Source organism: Danio rerio, chromosome 3 (genome assembly GCF_049306965.1).
Source record: "Danio rerio strain Tuebingen ecotype United States chromosome 3, GRCz12tu, whole genome shotgun sequence".
NCBI lineage: Eukaryota > Metazoa > Chordata > Actinopteri > Cypriniformes > Danionidae > Danio > Danio rerio.
Window position 1 is genome coordinate 42,156,052 of NC_133178.1, and position 19,603 is coordinate 42,175,654.

Sequence of the window (19,603 nt, forward strand, 5' to 3'; positions counted from 1 at the left end):
GACTTCAGAACTAGTTTAGGGAAAAAATGGTTTTAAATAAGTTTAGAAATGATTGTTTCAGTCATGATGAATCCTTTTTGTTTTGTTTTTTTAGCTTTTAACTTCCTTTCTGCCCTCTTTTTTTATTCTTATATTTTTAGTATACAGTGGAGTTTTTATTTCTCTTTTTAGCCAGCAGAGAGAAGTTACTTCATTATATATTTTAGCTTTATTTTTTTAGCCTGATGTGTATATATTTAACTTTTTTCACTTTTTAATTCAGCTTTTTTTTTTGCCCCTAATTTTCATCAATTTGAATCTTTTACAGAAGTCTGTTTTGGTGGAGACCTCAAATAAAACGGGTACATTAAACAGTGAATGTGCCGTCTGTGGAAATCACGTACATCTAGTCCAGAGACACCTGGTGGATGGAAAACTCTACCACCGGAGCTGCTATAAGTGAGTTTTCATTAGTGGTGTTTGGAAACTATTGCTATTATTACTCCCAGCTAGGGCCAGACAGAATCTAAAGACATTGTTTGCTACTTCTGCGCACAATTTTAAAAAGAAATCTGAAGATTTATATGGAATGATTTAGTGAGCATCATAACTTTTTGTATGAAATAAAAAAAAATCTTTATTTTTTTTACAGTCTTTGATTTTAGTAGCTTTTACCATGTACAACAGAAATCAAATGCGTGTACTTTTACACACAATATAAAGTAGATTATATAATAACAGCAACTATGGTATATCAATAACAGATAATGCAAGTTATACTGAGAAAAGGTTTATATCGACTTTCTTCAGGAAACCTACAAAAAGATTCCAAATTTTAAGAACTTTTCAGGTTTTCTCTTGACTATACAAGTTAATTTGTCTAAAGCAGGCATGTCCAAACTCGGTCCTGGAGGGTCGGTGTCCTGCAAAGTTTAGTTCCAACCCCAATCAGACCCACCAGGGCTAGCTAATCAAGCTTTTACTAAGCTTTCTAGAAACGTCCTTTCAGGTGTGTTGAGGCAAGTTAGAGCTAAAATCTGCAGGACACCGGCCCTCCAGGACCGAGTTGGACATCCCTGGTCTAAAGCCAAAATTATTAGAAAATTCCCACAACCGTGTCCAAAATGTGAGCTTTCTGTATTTTAAAAAAAACGAGCTATCATACGTTTTTCAAGTAATAAAGAAAGTTGAACTTGTAAAAATGCTTGTAATAGAAAAATAACTAGATTACACAGTTTTAGACATTTGGGTATATCCTGTTTTAATACTATAGATAAAGTTTAGAATTTTCTCCCAAAAATGTTTAACCAAAGGACACTTCCATAAACAATGATATAGAGTTCTAATCTCTTTAAAATAATACCTTTTTTAAATTTTATTTAATATTTACAATTGCATTTAGATCCATATTAATTGGTAAACAAAGCAAGTTTCTCATATAATATCTCTTCTAAAAGACAGAACATATTACTTTACAAACTGTACATTAATTGACAAATATGACAAACAGTCCATATGATTTAATATTACTGAAGTTAATTATAAAACTGAGTAGATATTAGGTGATCACAACCCACAGTTCAGAACGCACGTGACTCACGGATTAATAACTTTTTTTGAACTTGTAGATTCATCCAACATTATAGCAATTTCAGAGAGATCGCCTCTCACGTCATTCACATCATGTGTATGAAAGCATTTTTGCTTTCCTGTAAAATAAGATTATGGAAAGTTGTGGTGGGACCTAAATGCTTTCTTAAGCTTTTAAAGGGGTGGTCCACTACGATCTCATATTTTAAACTTTAGTTGATGTGTAATGTAGCTGTGTGAACATAAACAACATCTCTGAATGTAAAAAGTTCTAAGTTCAATGCTAAGGGAGACCTTGGTTTTTACAGAGTTAGCTTAGCAAAGCCTACAATGAACGAATTTTGGGGACTACAAAAAAATACTTCCGCCCCCTGTGAGATCACAAGTTCGTTTACTGCGCATCCCACACTGCGCATGCAGGTAAGGGCCGTGGCCAGAGGTGCCGTGGAGCCGATCCGCCAATAGCAGCACATTATGATGATGACCAATCAGAGTCACTTAAGCGCGGGCCTTTTAGAGGAACTAGGAAATATATCAGTCGTTTTCATGTTAGCTGAGTAGCTGTGTATAATCAAAGTGAGATATATAAAAAATATTACGCGATTTCCTTCAAGTGAAGCATAAGCACACATTGCTTTGCATCTTATAAACACAACCAAGCCTTAAAATTACATTCTGGACCACCCCTTTAAAGATGTTTTCTGTCTCTGTTTGGTATTCAGTGTAAAGCTGCACAATTAAGCGTTAAAATATTGTAGTCAATTCAAACCCGCACAACATGAATGATAAATGATTAGCATGTGTTTATTAGTCCTTTGAAGTGCTGCATACAAATCTGCATTTGACCGAGAGATGCAATTTTTACAAGTTTTCAGTTCGTTACAAACATTTAAATAAAACAATAGTACTGGTAGAACAGTTTATAGTTCAGATATAAACACTAATGTTTATGGTAAAGATTAAAATCCCTGATTAATGGAACCTGACATTGATGAATGTAGTTGTAATTACATTGTTTAACCAAAAGGTGGTGAAAAACCACTGAATAGGTTTTCAAAAATGATCCACCTATAATTAATTGTTTTGTGTGAATTGTTGAATCATTAATTGAAAATAAATATGATATATATTTATATTTAATATAATATATTTAGCATTATCAGCAACAGTTGCAAAGATAATTTTTCATATTGAACATTTTCCTTTTTTTTAAAAGCTGGTTCTTGATTTTATTATTATTATTATTATTATTATTATTATTATTATTATTATTATTATTATTATTATTATTATTATTATTATTTATTTTAATTTTTTTCCTAGTTGTTTGTTAAAACCAATGGCTTTTGCAGCAATATTTTTGTAGAAATGAAAAGCAAATGACATTTGTCTCCTCCTTTGCTGATCCATGACTAAAAAAACCATAATGTGATCAGAACCGTGAGGTTTGTGATCCATTACTTCACTAGTAGTTATAAATTTACAAATGAACTCAACGATGGGCTAAACTGCTGATTCTGCTGCAGCCTACTCGTAGCTACTTGTGATAAGCTTTGGCATGTAACCCATCCTACGCTATTTAGTTCAGTTATTTCCATTTTTCTTTGCGATTAAATAGATTTTGAAAATTCTGTAACCTTTTTATCATTTCTCCATCTGTCTTATTCAGGTGCAGTGTATGTTATGGCACACTAAAATCTGGAGCATATAAACTGGGATCAGACACTGGTTCACTCGTCTGCACTATTCACCAACATGGCCAAAATGGCTTCAAGCCCACTGTTAAGCCTTTTAAGAGCAGCGGCTTTACAGTTTCTGATTTGGTGGCCAAATCTGAGCGAGAAGATCAGTCGCCTTCACAGCGCTACATCTCTGTATTATCTGCACCCATCAAGGCTGTTCCTAGACCTGTGGAGCTCAGCCTGGCTCAGCAGTCATGGACATCTTCAGCTCAGAGGACTCAAGCAGCTCGGCAGAAGTTCTTCCAGTCTTGTTCCCCAGCAACAGAGCTTCAGCCCAATACCAAACCACCATCAGGCCCAGCTGAGCCCTCCAGTCTGAAGGTGCAGGAAAAAGAAGGAAACCGTGCTCTGGCGAATGGAAATCGACTACATGAAGGAAACGCCAATAACAACAATGCACTGAATTCTGACCCAAGAGCAAAAAGCCAGTGAGTGTTATTGTAGAAAATGAAGATTAAGGGTGTACTCACACTAGGCATGGTTGTCTTGAACTGCCCAGGCGCGATTGTTTCCCTTCTTCCCCTCGGCCTGCACTCGCACTGCAATTTTACCTTCCGAGCATGCTTGTGTTATCTGATTCGACTGTTCAGTTTGGAAGAAAAGCACACTTGCTCTGTATAATGGAATGTTTTAGTTATATTGTGTATTATTTTAAGTCGTTTGGGATGCAATGACAAATCTTTTGCTAAACAGTTCCACCACTTTTGACGCTCGTAAATGTTCATGAAAGTCATTGTGCTGCATGTTTAGCGGCTGATTTATACTTCTGCGTCAAGCGCCGCGTATGCTATGGCGCGGCCTACACATTGACACATTCCCTGCTCACCTCTCAAAAAAAAATTTGACTACACGTTGCAACGACGCATAGCACAAACTCTGTGATTAGTTGGCTTGGTAGCGCTGACAAGTCTGGGTGGGACTGAGAGCCGCGCGAGCCCGATGGAGTGATTTGTTTACAAGTGTGAAGTCCCATGAAGGAGCTCCGGATGGAAAGTTTTGTTTTGTGTTTACCTCATGGTTAAAATTGTTGCACATGAGGTTCCTGCCTCAAAATGAGCAAGTTGAGCAACTTGTACATTTTAAGGAAGCGTTCAGGAAAAACAAAATGCCAGTGAAAAATTCTAAACAGAGGAACATTTACACCTCACTGCCAACTAGTGTTTCGGAAGTGTTATTGCAGAACAACAGAAGAAGTGCTCAGAAGTATAAATGCACAGTTACGCTCGTTGCATGCGCCTTGGGTCCCGCCAATCACTTGACACAGAAGTATAGACCAGGCTTAAGGAGGTTTGCTGAAGGTGGCAGCTGTCGTGCAGCGAAAGGTTTGCGTATTTAATCAACCATGATGGTACACATTAATTGAAAAGTAAGAATGATTATCAAATCCATATGAAACTACTTTAAAAGTAACGTCACATCTTCTGCTTGGGCTCGCTTTGCACACTCACAAGCGTATCACACCAGAGCCCAACCAAACTGCGCTGACACAACTCCTTCGAGCCAGGGCCAGCCAATCGAACGGTTTGGATAGTCTAGTGCGAGTACACCCTAAAACACTTGGTCAACATTTTTGTTAACCCTTCTGTTGAATTGAGGGTTAAAAATGACCCAGACACCACTTTTAATAGCAGGAAAACAAAAATCTAAACGTGTCCAAAATGTGGTGACTCGTTTTTTCCTAAAATGTCCCCAACATTAGAAAAAGTTAATCCTCTTATACTTTTGTACACATATTGGTACTGTATGTATAGCATTTTATTTATTTATTTTTTTTATCAAAATCTGTCAGCTGTAAAACCATTTTTATACCACAAACTGACACGCATGCACTCTCCAACATGTGCGTGCACACAATAAGAATCTGCTACTTTATCTTTTATGAATATTGCCTCTCTAAAATGTTTTTACAGTCATGCATGTACATTTAGCATTAGAACATGACAAGTGTTGCAATGCAGACTGATAAGTGAAGACATGTCATTTTTAAATCCAAGATCAAAATAAAGACAACACAAGGGATTACTAAATAAAATGCATAATAAAGACTGGTTAATCCATGTTGGCGAAAATTACTTTTGTAAGTAATGCATTACAATATTGAGTTATTCCCCTAAAATAGTAACTAGTTGCTTTTTTTTTTTTTATTTAAGTTAATTTTGCTTTACTTTTGCCTACCTCAGCTGAGGCTTGATCTTATACTGCTTTTGCAGGGTTTTCTGTTGTCTTTTTTATTATAAAAAATATTATATTTAGCTATTTTTAACCAATATAACCTACACCTTCATTTGCCATAAAGACATCATTTGTAATTTGGGATGATGTATTCTGAGTACTTCTTAACATCAGAGCTGTAAATGCTGTATGTACAGAATAATGAAAGTTTAAAAAGCAATGCTTTTTGCTACTTTTGTACTTTTTTGTCTTATTAGTTATGCAAAATCCATTAAGACGGTGCTCTTTTTCATTTTTTTCGATGTGTTAAAAACAATGAATGCATTCTGAGCATTCACCATGACTGTTAATTTTTAATTCAGAAATTTATTTTTTTAAAAGCTAATTAAAATAAAAAGTAACTCAAATATAACTTTTTTAAAAAAAACTTTGATTACTTGCAATAAATCAAAAAAAGTGAAAATAATAAAATGGTAATTAGCAGCGATTGAAAACGATTAATTCTGAAAATTATTTTTATTGTCTCGCAGGGTAAAAATCAGTTGCTCTTCTGCTAAAGTCTCTACCTGGAGGCAGGAGCTACATGTGCGAGATTCAAAAGGCAGGAGTTCCTATCAGGCTGCTCCATCCAGCCCTGCTATTATCAGCAGCGGCGGCGGCATGAACGGCAAGGAATCGCTCTACCTCAGTGCCATCAGCAAGGAGCGCAGCAGACCTCCATCCCTGCTGCAGACTACTGCCAAAGGTGCTGTTCACTCGTAGATGACCTTTGCTTGTATGAATTGTGGTCTTTTTTTAAAATGGTTTTTAAAGGTCACATGGGAAGTATTACCATAAACATACGCAATAAGTGGGAGGTGAAAATATAGGCAGGAAAGCAGTGTTAAATTAAGCTATGCTTCAACATCTATTGTTTTATTTAATTTTTTTTCTCCATGTATTCCTGATTGAAACTGATAGGACTATGGTATTTTTATCCATTCTGCTTCACGAAATGGCTTTAAATGGTGTAATTACGCTGCTTGTACTCATTTGCTGATTATGATTGGTTCAGTTGTCTTGATTTTTCTTTTCACTTCTTGTTACTGGTGTAGACACCAAGTAATAATGAAGGATGTTCCATAAGAATGTTGTGCGCTTCATCTGACTGCAAATTCATTAAGACTTTTCAGAGAAATTAAAAGATGCAGTGCCGACTAAATTAGATCTGACACTAATGTTTTAAAGAAGTAGCAATATTTCTACTATTGCTTGTCACTATTGCTTTGATTCAGTTCATTTGGTATACTGATTATTACTTGGATGTCTTTAATCCAGATGACCCATTGTTTTTAAAGTATCCCATCAAGCATTTCTTGTTTAAATGATATCTAAACATGGAGAGCTCGGCTAAAATGAGGCTAAATTTGCTGTCTGTCAGTGAAAACTACAATAGTTTTCAAATACATGACGTCTGTGTTTGATGACTGGATTTGTTTTGGGCAATTCCTTGATGACTATTTGATGCTCATTGACAACCCAAATTTAACCTGGTTTAAGCCAAGCAATGTGTTTATACACTCACCGGCACTTTATTAGTTGCACCAGTCCAACTGCTTAACGCAAATTTCTAATTAGCCAATCACATGGCAGCAACTCTGCATTTAGACATGGTCAAGCCGATCTGCTGCAGTTCAAAGTGAGCATCAGAATGGGAAAGAAATGTGATTTAAGAGACTTTGAATGTGGCGTGGTTGTTGCTGCCAGACGGGCTGGTCTGAGTATTTCAGAAACTGTTGATCTACTGGGATTTTCACAACCATATCTAGAATGGTTTCATAGAATGGTCTGAAAAAGAGTAAATATCCAGTGAGTGGCAATTCCTTGGGCGCAAATGCCTTGTTGATGCTAGAGGTCAGAGGAGAATAGCCAGACTGGTTTAAGCTGATGGAAAGGCAACAGTAACTTAACCACTCGTTACAACCAAGGTATGCAAAATAACATCTCTGACTCCACAACACATCAAACCTTGAGGCGGATGGGCTACAACAGCAGAAGACTATACTGGCTGCTCTCCAGTCAGCTAAGAACAGGAAACTGAGGCTACAGTTCCCACAGGCTCACCAAAGATAGGACAGTAGAAGATTGGAAAAATGTTGTCTGGACTGAGTCTCGATTTCTGCTGCAACATTCGGATGCAACAGCCTACATGAGTATTATTGCTGACCATGTCCATCCCTTTACGACCACAGTGTACCCATCTCATGGCTACTTCCAGCGGGATATTGCACCATGTCATGAAGCGTGAATCATCTCAGACTGGTTACTAGAACAAGACAATGAGTTAACTGTACTCAAATGGCCTCCACAGTCACCAGATCTCAATCCAGTAGAGCACATTTGGGAGATTTGCATCATGGATGTGCAGCCCACAAATCTGCTGCAACTGCATGATGCTATCATGTTATAATCTCTGAGGAATATTTCCAGTGCCTGGTTGAACCTATACCATGAAGGATTAAGGCAGTTCTGAAGGCAAAAGGTACTACCTGGTACTGGTAACATGTACCTAATAAAGTGGCCAGTGAGTGTATGATGTCACAACAGTTTTACAATGCAAAATTGTTACCCAATTATAGGAGTAGGTGTTTATGTCATGAATGCAGCACACCTATAAAAGCTGAAGTTTTGTATCTTTCCCATATGTGCATTAAGTAGGACTGTAGACAGGAAAGTGATTAAGTTAAGCTGTGCTTCACAAGAATAAGACTGAAACTGATGGGACTATAGTATTTTTATCCTTTCTCTGTGACAGCATGGCTTCAAATGGCGTAATTTGATATTGTGCAACATACTCTTTTTGTTTGCCATAATTTTCCCTCCTTCTCTCAGCTTCAGCCAATGATGTTCAGAGCTACGATGCCCCGGCTGACTGGAGATCAAAGCCAAAGGCAGCTCCAAATGGACCAAGACTCAAGTAAGTTCGATCAGCCTAGTTATCCCTAATGCTTTCTAATCCACACAAGGGGAAGCAGGCGAAGTCACTGGGGTGTGCGCTGCGATGACACTTCAGAGCTGCAGTACTGACAGTGGGGCCTTTCATGTATTCATCCTCTAGCCGGCGAATGTCTCCTGCCTCCCCCATAGTGTGCAGAGTGCATCCTCTCGCTCTGTCCCCAATCCTCACCAGTCCCAACGAGTGCTGCGCCTAAACCAACCCTCTCTGAAACCCTATACTCTTACCTTGAGTTCTTCTGACGATCCTCCCATTTAGTTTTGTGGGCGTCTGCTGTATCTAAGGTGAGGGTCTGCTTATGTTGGAGTAAATGATGATGATTTACAGTCTTAAAGGATTGGTTCACCAAAATATGAAAAGTGTCAATAATTGCTCACTTTCATGTTCTTTATAATCCCCTAATTAATGGCTCTTCCAGTATGCTAATCTTGTCAAAAAATGAACAATAACACTTAATTTATTCTCAGATTGATGGTAGAAAAGAAATCTGACAGTTTGATTGTATTAAGCTGAACTTAAACATGCACAAAATGTTTTATCTGCTTGGTCAAACTAATGATTTAAATGAGCTGAATCAGGACAAATCTTTCTTCCTTTTTTTTTTTTGGGTGGATAACTTGTTTTTCCAAATTAAAGTAGATTGAATATAAAAATCTTGGTAAGTTTAATTGATTTTTGTTGGGACAACATGGATTTGTTAAACCCAGCATATTTTTACAGTGAAATTTGAGGTAATGTAAAATGTTTTTGTTAATATTCGAGTGAAGGTAACATAATAATTTATTTTTATATTTATACATTTTTATAATTTTTACTGTTGCTTTACTGTGCACAGCTTTTGTGAATTCATCATTTAGGTTCTGTGAGATTTTATTTTTTTCTACAAAGTTGGTTACTCTCATTGTGTTACGAAGTTAATTTTGATTTGAAGTTAGTAATTATTAAGTTAATAATGATTTGAAACTAAGTTAATTTTGCTTCACTTTCTTACCTTTGCTAATGCTTGATCTCTTTCTGATCTTGCAGGGTTTTTCTTTTTTTTTTTTTAAATAAATGGAGGAGTTCTGCAATTAACCAATAAAAACTACTAGGCATGGACCGTTTTAAGATTCTGACGTTATGATAACCTTACATAACGATATCAGTTTCACAGTTTGTGATTTACTGCCCTAAAATAAGTTCTTTTTAAGTTTCTGGGTAAGAAACAAACTTTTTTTTTTTTTTTGTTTGTTTGTTTTTCCCTTTGAACACAATATATTTTATTTTTTAAAAAGGCTTTGGAATACTAAACATCCCAGCAGGCACAGGACGTCAACATGATTTAAACAAATTGATGTTGTACCCCAACGTTGTGGGACATTGCATTTTGTTTGGAATTGAAAATCCGGTTGACATTAGAACCCAACATCAGGCCAATGTCAATGTCCAACCTGGAATCAACCAAATATCAGCCTCTAATGATGTAATGGCTTGACGTTGTGTGGACTGTACCACTATGTCATCTATCAGGCGATGGATTTTGGTTTCCATACCTGATGTAAAAATATCCTTATTTGATGTCATGACGTTTAAGATGGATTTTGGTCAGCTAAAATCAACCAAATGTCAATATTATTTGATGTTATTGAACAAGTTAACGTTGTTCTTAGACACTGGCTAGACATTGAATTTGTTATCTGATGTCACGACCTAAATCTAACCTAATATTAACATCTTATGATGTGTGCCTGCTGGGATGTCTGGCAAATTAATTCAAATAAATCATTGAATGAAGCATTCTGCTGTCTTTATTAGTTTAAAAAACACAGATTTCTGTACAATTTCAAAAGGATCTTTGGAGATCTTTTCTGCTGGCGATTAATGTTGTCAAAAAAAAAAAAACTAATTAAACATACCTTAGAAACAGCAGTTTTGGTGGTTTTAAAACCTTGACTATTCCAAATCGTTTTATCCCATGTCTGTACTTTAAACCATTTACTTTGGGGAAAAAACCAAAAAAAAAAAACACATTATTTATATATTTTTAATATAGAATTTTCTGACCTCAAAGCTGTAAATGCCGTATACATTATTAATGAAAGTTTTATTTGTTCTTATCATTTTTAGAACTAGTTATTTCTCAAACTAGCTCAAATAGAACTAAATTATGACTACTAATGATATCTGCATTGTCTTAAATTATTCATAATAGTCTTAAAAAGGCAGTGAAGTCTTAATTTGATCTTGTGAAACTTGCAAAATCCCTGAACCTTCACACCAATGCACTGTAATGATTTGTTTGTTATATGCATGTCACATATGCCACTTTTTAAATGAATCAGCTCCTAAAACTTGTGAATTATGATCGAACATTAATAGTTTTAAATGTTAATGCAAAAATAGAGAACTTGTATCATTTTGTTTCATTGTAAATGATGTGAATATTTTTTTTAATTGTCTTATTGAAGTTGTCATTCTTTGTGTGAAAGGGAACTATCATAATTATTTTGCTTTTAGTAGATCTCCTGATATTGCCAAAGATGTTGCATTGATGTGTGGAGAAAACAAAGATTTAAAAGTGCAGGATTCTCAAGCCTTCATGTCGAACCACTCCAAGGGTAAGACATTTCAACACCTCAAACTCAGATCTGCTGCTCTAGTACCAAATGTTTTTGCAACTTTACATGCTTTTCTCCTTCCCAGTTAAAACTGGAGCTTGTACAGCACCAGGTCTATCTGTCTATTCAGCTGTTTATAGCACATCAGCTGCAGCATGGTAAGTTTGACTATCATAATAAATATACGTTTTTTTTTCTTCTTCTTTCTTTTCACAGGTTGTAATAGTGATTGTTCCTTGGCCTCATGCGTATCACCCTCTACGTCCTGTAACAAACCTTCATCTCCAAAACAGCCTCGCTGCAGGTCAGCGACATCAAGTAAGCATGTTCAAATGGTGTTATTTTAAGAAATGGTTATTAAAAAATATATTTTATTTTATGTATAAAAAAATTTCATAATATAAATAAATGTTTTTTTTGTGTGTGTGTGTGTGTGTATTTATATCGCTTGAACTAATAATAAATGCCTTATTTATACAGTTGAAATCAGAATTATTAGCCCCTGTTTTTTTTTTTTTTTTTTTAATTTCCCAAATGATGTTTAACAGGGCAAGGACATTTTTACAGTATGTCTGATGATATTTTTTTCTTCTGGAGAAAGTCTTATTAGTTTTGTTTTGGCTAGAATAAAAGCAGTTTTTAAGAATTAAAAAAAAAATTTAAGGTCAAAATGATTAGCACCTTTAGGCTATTTTTGTTTTCGATAGTCTACAGAACAAACCATCATTATACAATAACTTGCCTGGTTAACCTAACTAACCTAGTTAAGCCTTTAAATGTCACTATAGGCTGTATAGAAGTGTCTTGAAAAATGTCTAGTCAAATATTATTAACTGTCATCATGGCAAAGATAAATTAAATCAGTTATTAAAAAATGACAAGCTTATGTTTAGAAATGTGTTCAACTTCTCTTTGGGGAAAAATAAACGGGCTAATAATTCAGAGGGGGCTAATAATTCAGACTTCAATTGTATATTTCACTAGAAATAGATTTCGATCAGTTATTTTATATTTCTTAGTATTGAAAATGGTTGTAAATAGTAATGTTGTTAATTTAACCCAAATAAATCTTATATTGTATAAATGTAAAAACGTAATTGTATCTTGGATTGTTGCTATATTTTTTTTATTTAATTTTTTTTTTTAAGAGTTTGTCAGTTCAAGTTTTAATTAACTTGAAGAATTTGTAAACCATTTAAATACATTCATTCGTTTATTCATTTTCTTTTCGACTTAGTCCCATTATTAATCAGGTGTTGCTACAGCGGAATGAACTTATCCAGCATATGTTTTACGCAGCGCATGCCCTTCCAGCTGCAACCCATCACTGGAAAACACCCATACACTCAAACACTACGGACAATTTAGCTTACCTAATTCACCCATCCTTTTGAATATAGTCTAGCAGTTTGTTGATGGTTCTTTGTACACTAATAAAATGTGTGCTTTAATTTTAGGTTACGACAATGGAAATATATTATGTAATGACAGCTTGCTCCATGAAGCAAGGTCACCTACTGTAAGTTTTGCAAATCTCGACTCAAATTTATTCATTTTGTAGTCATTTCATAAACCGTATTCATCTTTATTTTAATATTATGTGTATTTCCAGACAAAAACTTGCTATATCACGCCAGAGCAGATCTCAAAAGAACTGCAAGACATTGAAAACAACCTCAACGATTTGGAGAATGAAGGAGTGGAGCTGGAATGGAAACTTCGTGTTTATGAAGAAGGTTTGAGATCAGATATATTAAATGTTATAGTAGTACAGCTGCTCACTTAAAATATTAAAGTCTCAAACACTCCTGAAATCTCCAGTCTAAAGGATCGCGATCCTTTAGAATTATTAAAGCTTTGATCACTCTGGTACATTTTAGATCTTTCATTTATGGTTAAAACCGCTTTAGTCATTTCAAATAATATTGTTTTGTTTACAAACATTCAAAATAGGGCTGGGCAGATACGGTATTATAGCCAATCACAATAATTTGACAAGGACTTTTTTTCTTTCTATATTGATTTAAGAGCCTATCGCACAACAAAACGTGCAAGAATGGGAATCTAGAAGTGTGTTTCTCAGAAATGCACCAAATTTTTGGCCAGCAAAAAATGATCGGCCACCAAAAATAGGTTATGCTATTTAAAGGACCCACTAATTTGTGTCTAGTCATTAACAATTGTCATAAATGAAATTTATTTAAATATATATATATATATATATATATATATATATATATATATATATATATATATATATATATATATATATATCAATCAATCAATCTTAGGCCTTAAAGTCTTGAATTGACTTAAATGTTGTTTAATAGGTCTTAAAGGAAAATTGTGACCCATTTAAAATTATTTATGTAAAGCTATCCAATCACCAACTGTACATCTCAAAACTGTTCACAACTAATATTATAACAGGCTGTTGTGCATACATTTTAGCTTTTAAAGAGTTTAAGTCATGTTGAAAAATGTGTATACAACTAAGGTCTGCTTGTTTTGATGCATTATATCAAATATGTGCCTAAGAAATACCTAATTTGTTTTTTGTTGTTTTCTGCTGGGCCATTATAAATACTTCGTTTTAGCCCTTTAAGACAACGACGAATGAAATTTTAGACTTATAGAGTCTTAAATTTGACTTGGAGAAACCTGCAGAAACCCTGTATACTCTTTAATCTTGAAGAATCAACAACTGCTATCGAAGTTATATATCGTTATTGTTTAATAATCAAAAAGAAAAAAATCGAGATTGCAATTTTGCCATATTGGCCAGCCCTAATTTAAAATATCAGAAGTACTGAGATAATCATTTACAGTACATCCGGAAAGTGTTGAGAGCACTTGAATTTTTCCACATTTTTTTTTTTATGTTACAGCCTTATTCCAAAATTAATTAAATTAATTTATTTCCTCATTTCTACACACAATACCCCATAATGACAATGTTTAAAGATTTTTTTTTAATTGTTGCAAATTTTATTTACAAAAAAAATATATTATTAAAACCCAAATATCACAAGTATTCACGATCTTTGTACTTGAGCTCAATTTAGAGCTTCACTGCTCAGCAGTGAAGTGTTTTTAGCAGCTTGATTGGAGTTCACCTGTGGTAAATTCAGTTGATTGGACATGATTTGAAAAGGCAGACACCTGTCTGAGATCTTAGGGTTGACAGTGCATGCCAAAGCACAAACCAAGTATAAAGATAAAGGAATTGTCTCTAGACCTCAGAGGTCTTGTCTCGAGGCACATTTCTGCTGCTCTCAAAGTTTCAATAAGCACAGTGGCCTCCATCCGTAAGTGGAAGATGTTTGAAACCACCAGGACTCTTCCTAGAGCTGGCCAGACATTTAAGCTGAGTGATTGGGGGAGAATAGACCCAATGGTCACTCTGTCTGAGCTCCAGCATTCTTCTGTGGAGAGTGGGAAGGACAACCGTCTGAGCAGCAATCCACCAATCAGGCCTGTATGGTTGAGTGGCCAGACGGAAGCTCTGTAGAAACCTGTAGCAGTAGACTTCCATAGTGTTGGTTTTTCCTACTATGAAAGTCGACGGTTACAGGTTTTCTACTTTGTTTCTTTATTCTGTTGAACAAAAAAAAAAAGAAGATATACTGAACAAAGTTTGTGTTCACCTGTGGGTGAGAAATTGATAAGTTTAGACTGCACTATCCCTTCAAGAATAATGATTCTGTTTATCCAGAATGTAGGTCTGTGTAGTTTGAAAGTGAGATTTGAAGGTTGTGAACTCTTTCAAGGTTGTATGCGACTAAATCGACATCATCAGATTCTCTTTTTGATGCAATGTAACACCATGCGGTGTGTTTTAGATGCCATATAACAGCCATGTGTATATTTATGCATGTGTGTGCTCCGAGTCGTGCGAGTTGCGCACTCATTCCAAACCTGTTAGCTGTGCCTGTCCACCTGGGAGTCAGTGTTTCTATGTAGCCTTTAGGGGAAGGCAGTGGCCAATAAAGGCCTCTCTATTCTAGCAGCCAGGGCCAAATGAGGCGAGGCGCAGGGGAAGCTCCCTCTCCTCCTGTGGGATGATGGGATGGAAATGGAGGAGGTGGTGGGCGGCAATGAGAGGCTGCTAGCTGAATGGGGCAAGGGCATCTGATTGGCTCTTTTCAAGGTCACCGTGGCACAGTAATATCATCTCCAGGCTCGCTGCTCCAGTCACCTGTCCTGCTGTGAGCAACCGGAGGGATTTCAAAGAAACCGTCACTCCCACCAAAAGCCAAAACCTCCGCTTGATCAAATTAAGTTTGTGCGCATTCATGATTGTACTTGTATTTTTTTTTTTGTACCACCTCAAGGCAATGTCAATGGAAAACATGCTTTTAGACCGCATTACAACACTCTATTAGGGGACAAATAGAATTCAATCATAGCTCAAATAGAAGTTGGGAGTGAGTATTTGGAGATGCCTGTCTCTTGAGCACTTTAAATTGTTGCTCGAGGTGGTGTGTATCTGTGTGTGTGAATGATGCAGTTTGGACCTTACTGACTTTGGACTGTTTTACAGAGGGTCATGGGGACATTCTGATGGACCCCTTAATGGTTGATTGGTTTAACCTGATTCGGAAGAAACAAAGCTACATACGGAGAGAGTCGGAGTTGATGTACATGTAAGTGATCCATTTTAATGTGCTTTATTTCTGAATGACAATGTTTTTGAGATTTAATTGTAGATTAATAAGATAATAGAGAAGTCAGCCAAGTTGTTCAGTATCTAGGGTCTGCTTGCTGTTGTTTTGAAAGATTTCTATTTTTTAGAGCAAGAACACAAGATCTGGAGGAGCAACAGCCGGGAGTGGAGGGGGAACTCAGGAGATTGATCAACAAACCAGGTAAAGAGCACTCCATTGATATCTAGATTTACTGCAAACCCCCTTTCAGATAACATCAAGTGTAGTTTTTAACAGTAATCTGTACGGTCAAAATAAGTGTTTTGTTTTTATTTTTATGAACCTTCTAGTGATCAATCAGCAAAACAAGTTAAAAGGTATTAAAAAAAAAATTATTATATACTGAAACATCTGAAAACATTGAAACGTACTGAAACATCTCTTTATATTTACCACAGAGTAAAGGGACCAGAAAATATCAATCTGTTTTGTACTTTTAAATGAGTAATAAATAAACGTGCGTTATGGATGTGACAGAAGTCTGCAAGTTTGCAGTATACAACATACTTTGTAGTAATTCTGTGAACTAAACTGCACAACCCAAATAGTGAAATAGTGCTAATTAAAAGGATAAGAGTTGGCTCTCTATAGGACAACCATGATTTTATTTGATTTATTATTTTTAGCATTTATGAGGAAAAAGCGTCGTCATGGATGTGACCTCTTTCCTTTATGGATGTGACAGATGTGAAATTGCCACTTGTGTGACTTTGGTAAATCAAATATAATACTTTGAAAACATTGACAGATACGTTTTTGAGTATTTCTAAAGTACTGTAAAATACTTGCTTGCACAAACTTGGGTTTTTACCAAAATACGGAAACTTTTTTTTCTATTTTTTTTTTAGTTTCTTTTTTTTTTCTATGGCAAGGTTAATATTTCATCACCTTAGAATTATAAGGTTCTATCTGTCATTTTTTCAAATTGTGTTATTGACATTCTTATTAAATGACAACTTATTTATATTATGGGATGTTTTTTTTTTTCTTTTTAGAAGTTGTTTACATTTTTAAGACTTTATTAAAAAAAACTAATGTTACACACATACTGTTTGCTATGAAATGCAAAAACTTTGAAGCTCAATATCTCAGAACACAGATAGAACCTTTTATATCCAAGGTGACTATTTGCATGGAATTGTATGCATGTTTTTATTTCCTTTAGTTAGTTCCTGTTTTAGTTGGAGATTTTTAATTTTGATAATCCAGCCAGGGCATTTCCGGTAAAATATCATGTCATTCTATACTTACTCCAAACATCTTTTTATCTAGTTTTAAGATTAAAAAAACCTACTGAATCATTGGGTCTATTTATGACTATATTGATTATATTATATTAGGGGTGTCAACTCGGTCCTGAAGGGCTGTTGTCCTGCAACTTGCCTCAATACACCTGCAGGGATTTTTCTAGAAAGCTTAGTAAGAGCTTGATTAGCTAGCCAAGGTGTGTCTGATTGGGGTTGGAACTAAACTTTGCAGGACACTGACCCTCCAGGACCGAGTTTGGACACCCCTGTATTACATTATCGATGTTGTCAAAGAAACCTCATGAAATTGAAGAAACCCAAACCAGCTACTTATTGGTTTGTGAAAGGTGTCAGCAATTTTATTTATTTTATTATTATTATTATTATTATCATATTTTTATTGAAACAATGCTCCAGTAATTGTTTGCAATGTTGAAATGTAAATATTCAAATGAATGACAACCAAAATGTAAAGACATAATTACCTAGTCTCATTAAGTACAAAGGCATTCCATGTATACATCAACACACTATTAAATATATTTGATCATTGCTGTTAATTAAATGTTCGAAACACTTAATTCAAAAACATAAGTGTGTGTGTGCGCGTGCTACTGTAGTGTTTTTTTAGCTACATTAATGTTAATAAATGTCAAGAGCTTTTTTTTATTTTGCTTTCTCTTTACTTATTGGTTGCTTTTAAGTTTGCTTTTAGAAATTAGCACTAAATACAAATTTAAGCGTCTTCATTGATCTCGTCTGACACATGGAGGCAATTCTTGGATATGCTTCAAATTAAAATGGTGATGATTTTAATTAAGCATTTACAAAAGTGCAAAAGTGGTATTACAATGTCAACCCCAGTTAAATGCAATGACTGTTTTATATGGCTTGGTTCATTTTTTAAATTTCTTTAATTTGAAGAACTGTCATTTAAGCTGTGGGTTTGTGTGCTTATTAGAACATTTCAAAACTCTGAATGAGAAGAAGAGGGAAACTGAGCTGTTGAACAGACTGATGAAGATTGTGAATGACAGAAACGCTATTGTTGAGGGTCTGGAGGAAGACAGGATAAGGCAAGTCCTCAAGAAACCACAGTTGCTGACTCTGCATGTCAAATGCCAAACTTTTTTTAGAGCAAGAACAATATCAATATATGCAAAAACACTTTTGTAATTGTACTACATCACATTTCAAGGGAGGAGGAGGAAGATCAACAGTTGAATGAAATGATGCAAAGACTGGGTAAGAATTTTCTCTTATTCTTATTTTAAATCAGAAGCAGCCCAAGACCATCATGTGAACATTATTTATGTCACCATGCAGGTCTTCAGAAGTTTAAAAACAAACGCAAGTCATCCTTCTCAAAGTTATTTCGACGACGAAGTAAAAAAGCCTCGATGGGAGAGTGAAGCTCAGCTACTAGACTGACGTGCTCCATATGTTCGGCTGCAGTTTGTTGAAACTTCATCTTTTTAGATGTTTTAAAAAAACAAGGTGGGTCTACAATATGTCAGGTGGTTTAGTGAGGTAAGAGTTCTTGAAGTAAAATGTTGTTTATTATTAACTTTTTATTATTTCAGTCATGTTCAGAAAGTTTTTCACTTTGATTTACCTAATGCTTGTTCTATTCATTTAAAATGTTTAATTTTGCTCCTATACTTTCAATGCGTGGGCTCCTTTTGAATAATTATTGTTCAGAATATACATTTACTTAACTTTATTTTTATTTCCACCCCCTCACTTGTTCGGAGATAAACCGTACCGTTGTATTAGCAGATAAACAAACAGATGTCCAAGGCTGGCTGAAGCACGCTCTTTGACTGCCATCCAAAAATCTGCGGAGCATCTTAATTTAACCCTAACCTCCAATAAGCGTTGAGCTCAAAGATTGAAAGCGTTCAATGTGCTGTGCTAACAGTGACCTGAAGGGGGCACTATGAGCTTGCATGCATGTGCATCAGACTATCCAGACTCTTATATCCTGTGAACGCTAAATCAAGCTGGAGATTAGACTGCAGAAGATCTTGTGTGCGCGCGCGCTGGAGAGGCACGGATTATTGGTTTTATTCTCTTTTTAAGTCTCTAACCTAGTTCAATTAAAAGTGTACCTCATTTAACTTATCTAAGTAGTAGATGTGCAAAGAGGCCTTTTTTTTAATGTTTTAAATAAAAGGTATGACTGAACTGTTTGAAAAAGCTACTTCAGGAATGTTTTAAAGATGTTTTAAAAAGTTCTCTGAAGAGATGCTGATGATGTGCTTATTTATTGTGTATTTGACTTTAATAACATGGGTTATTCAATAAATCTTAAGGAAGTTTCTAATTGTATTATAACCAAGGTGAATGCAGAGTTGTTGTTGTTGTTGTGTTTTTTTTTTTTTTTTTTTTTTTTGATGAGCGGGAATAGAAAAAGCAAAGTTTTTATGTACAATACCGGGCTTTTTAAATGTTTTAAAATACGTTTGTCTTGCTCACTAAAACTGCATTTATTTCATCAAGAATACAGTAAAAATTGTGAAGTGTAATTGCACTGTAAAATAACTGTTCAAAAGTAGTTTATAAATTTAATCAT

The 19,603-nt window shown here is 35.1% G+C and overlaps 1 protein-coding gene across 26 annotated transcripts in view; it reads left to right on the forward strand.

Annotated features, from left to right (window-relative positions):
• The window catches only part of micall2a (mical-like 2a), a 30,559-nt gene extending 11,180 nt beyond the window's left edge, over window positions 1-19,379 (forward strand). The window contains exons 5-20 of one of the 26 annotated variants that reach the window (XR_012397451.1): window positions 308-438; window positions 3,239-3,739; window positions 6,014-6,228; window positions 8,355-8,439; window positions 8,581-8,762; window positions 10,975-11,075; window positions 11,161-11,233; window positions 11,369-11,393; window positions 12,533-12,594; window positions 12,688-12,811; window positions 15,619-15,721; window positions 15,870-15,943; window positions 17,990-18,104; window positions 18,227-18,273; window positions 18,355-18,525; window positions 18,808-19,365. Coding sequence is in view for 6 of the 26 variants with exons in the window: in XM_073936607.1 (XP_073792708.1) it covers window positions 308-438; window positions 3,239-3,739; window positions 6,014-6,228; window positions 8,355-8,439; window positions 10,975-11,075; window positions 11,161-11,187; window positions 11,292-11,393; window positions 12,533-12,594; window positions 12,688-12,811; window positions 15,619-15,721; window positions 15,870-15,943; window positions 17,990-18,104; window positions 18,227-18,273; window positions 18,355-18,440 (1,773 nt within the window). In the remaining 20 variants the exon portion in view is untranslated. 26 annotated transcript variants of the gene reach the window in all.
• Window positions 19,380-19,603: the final 224 nt, after the last annotated feature.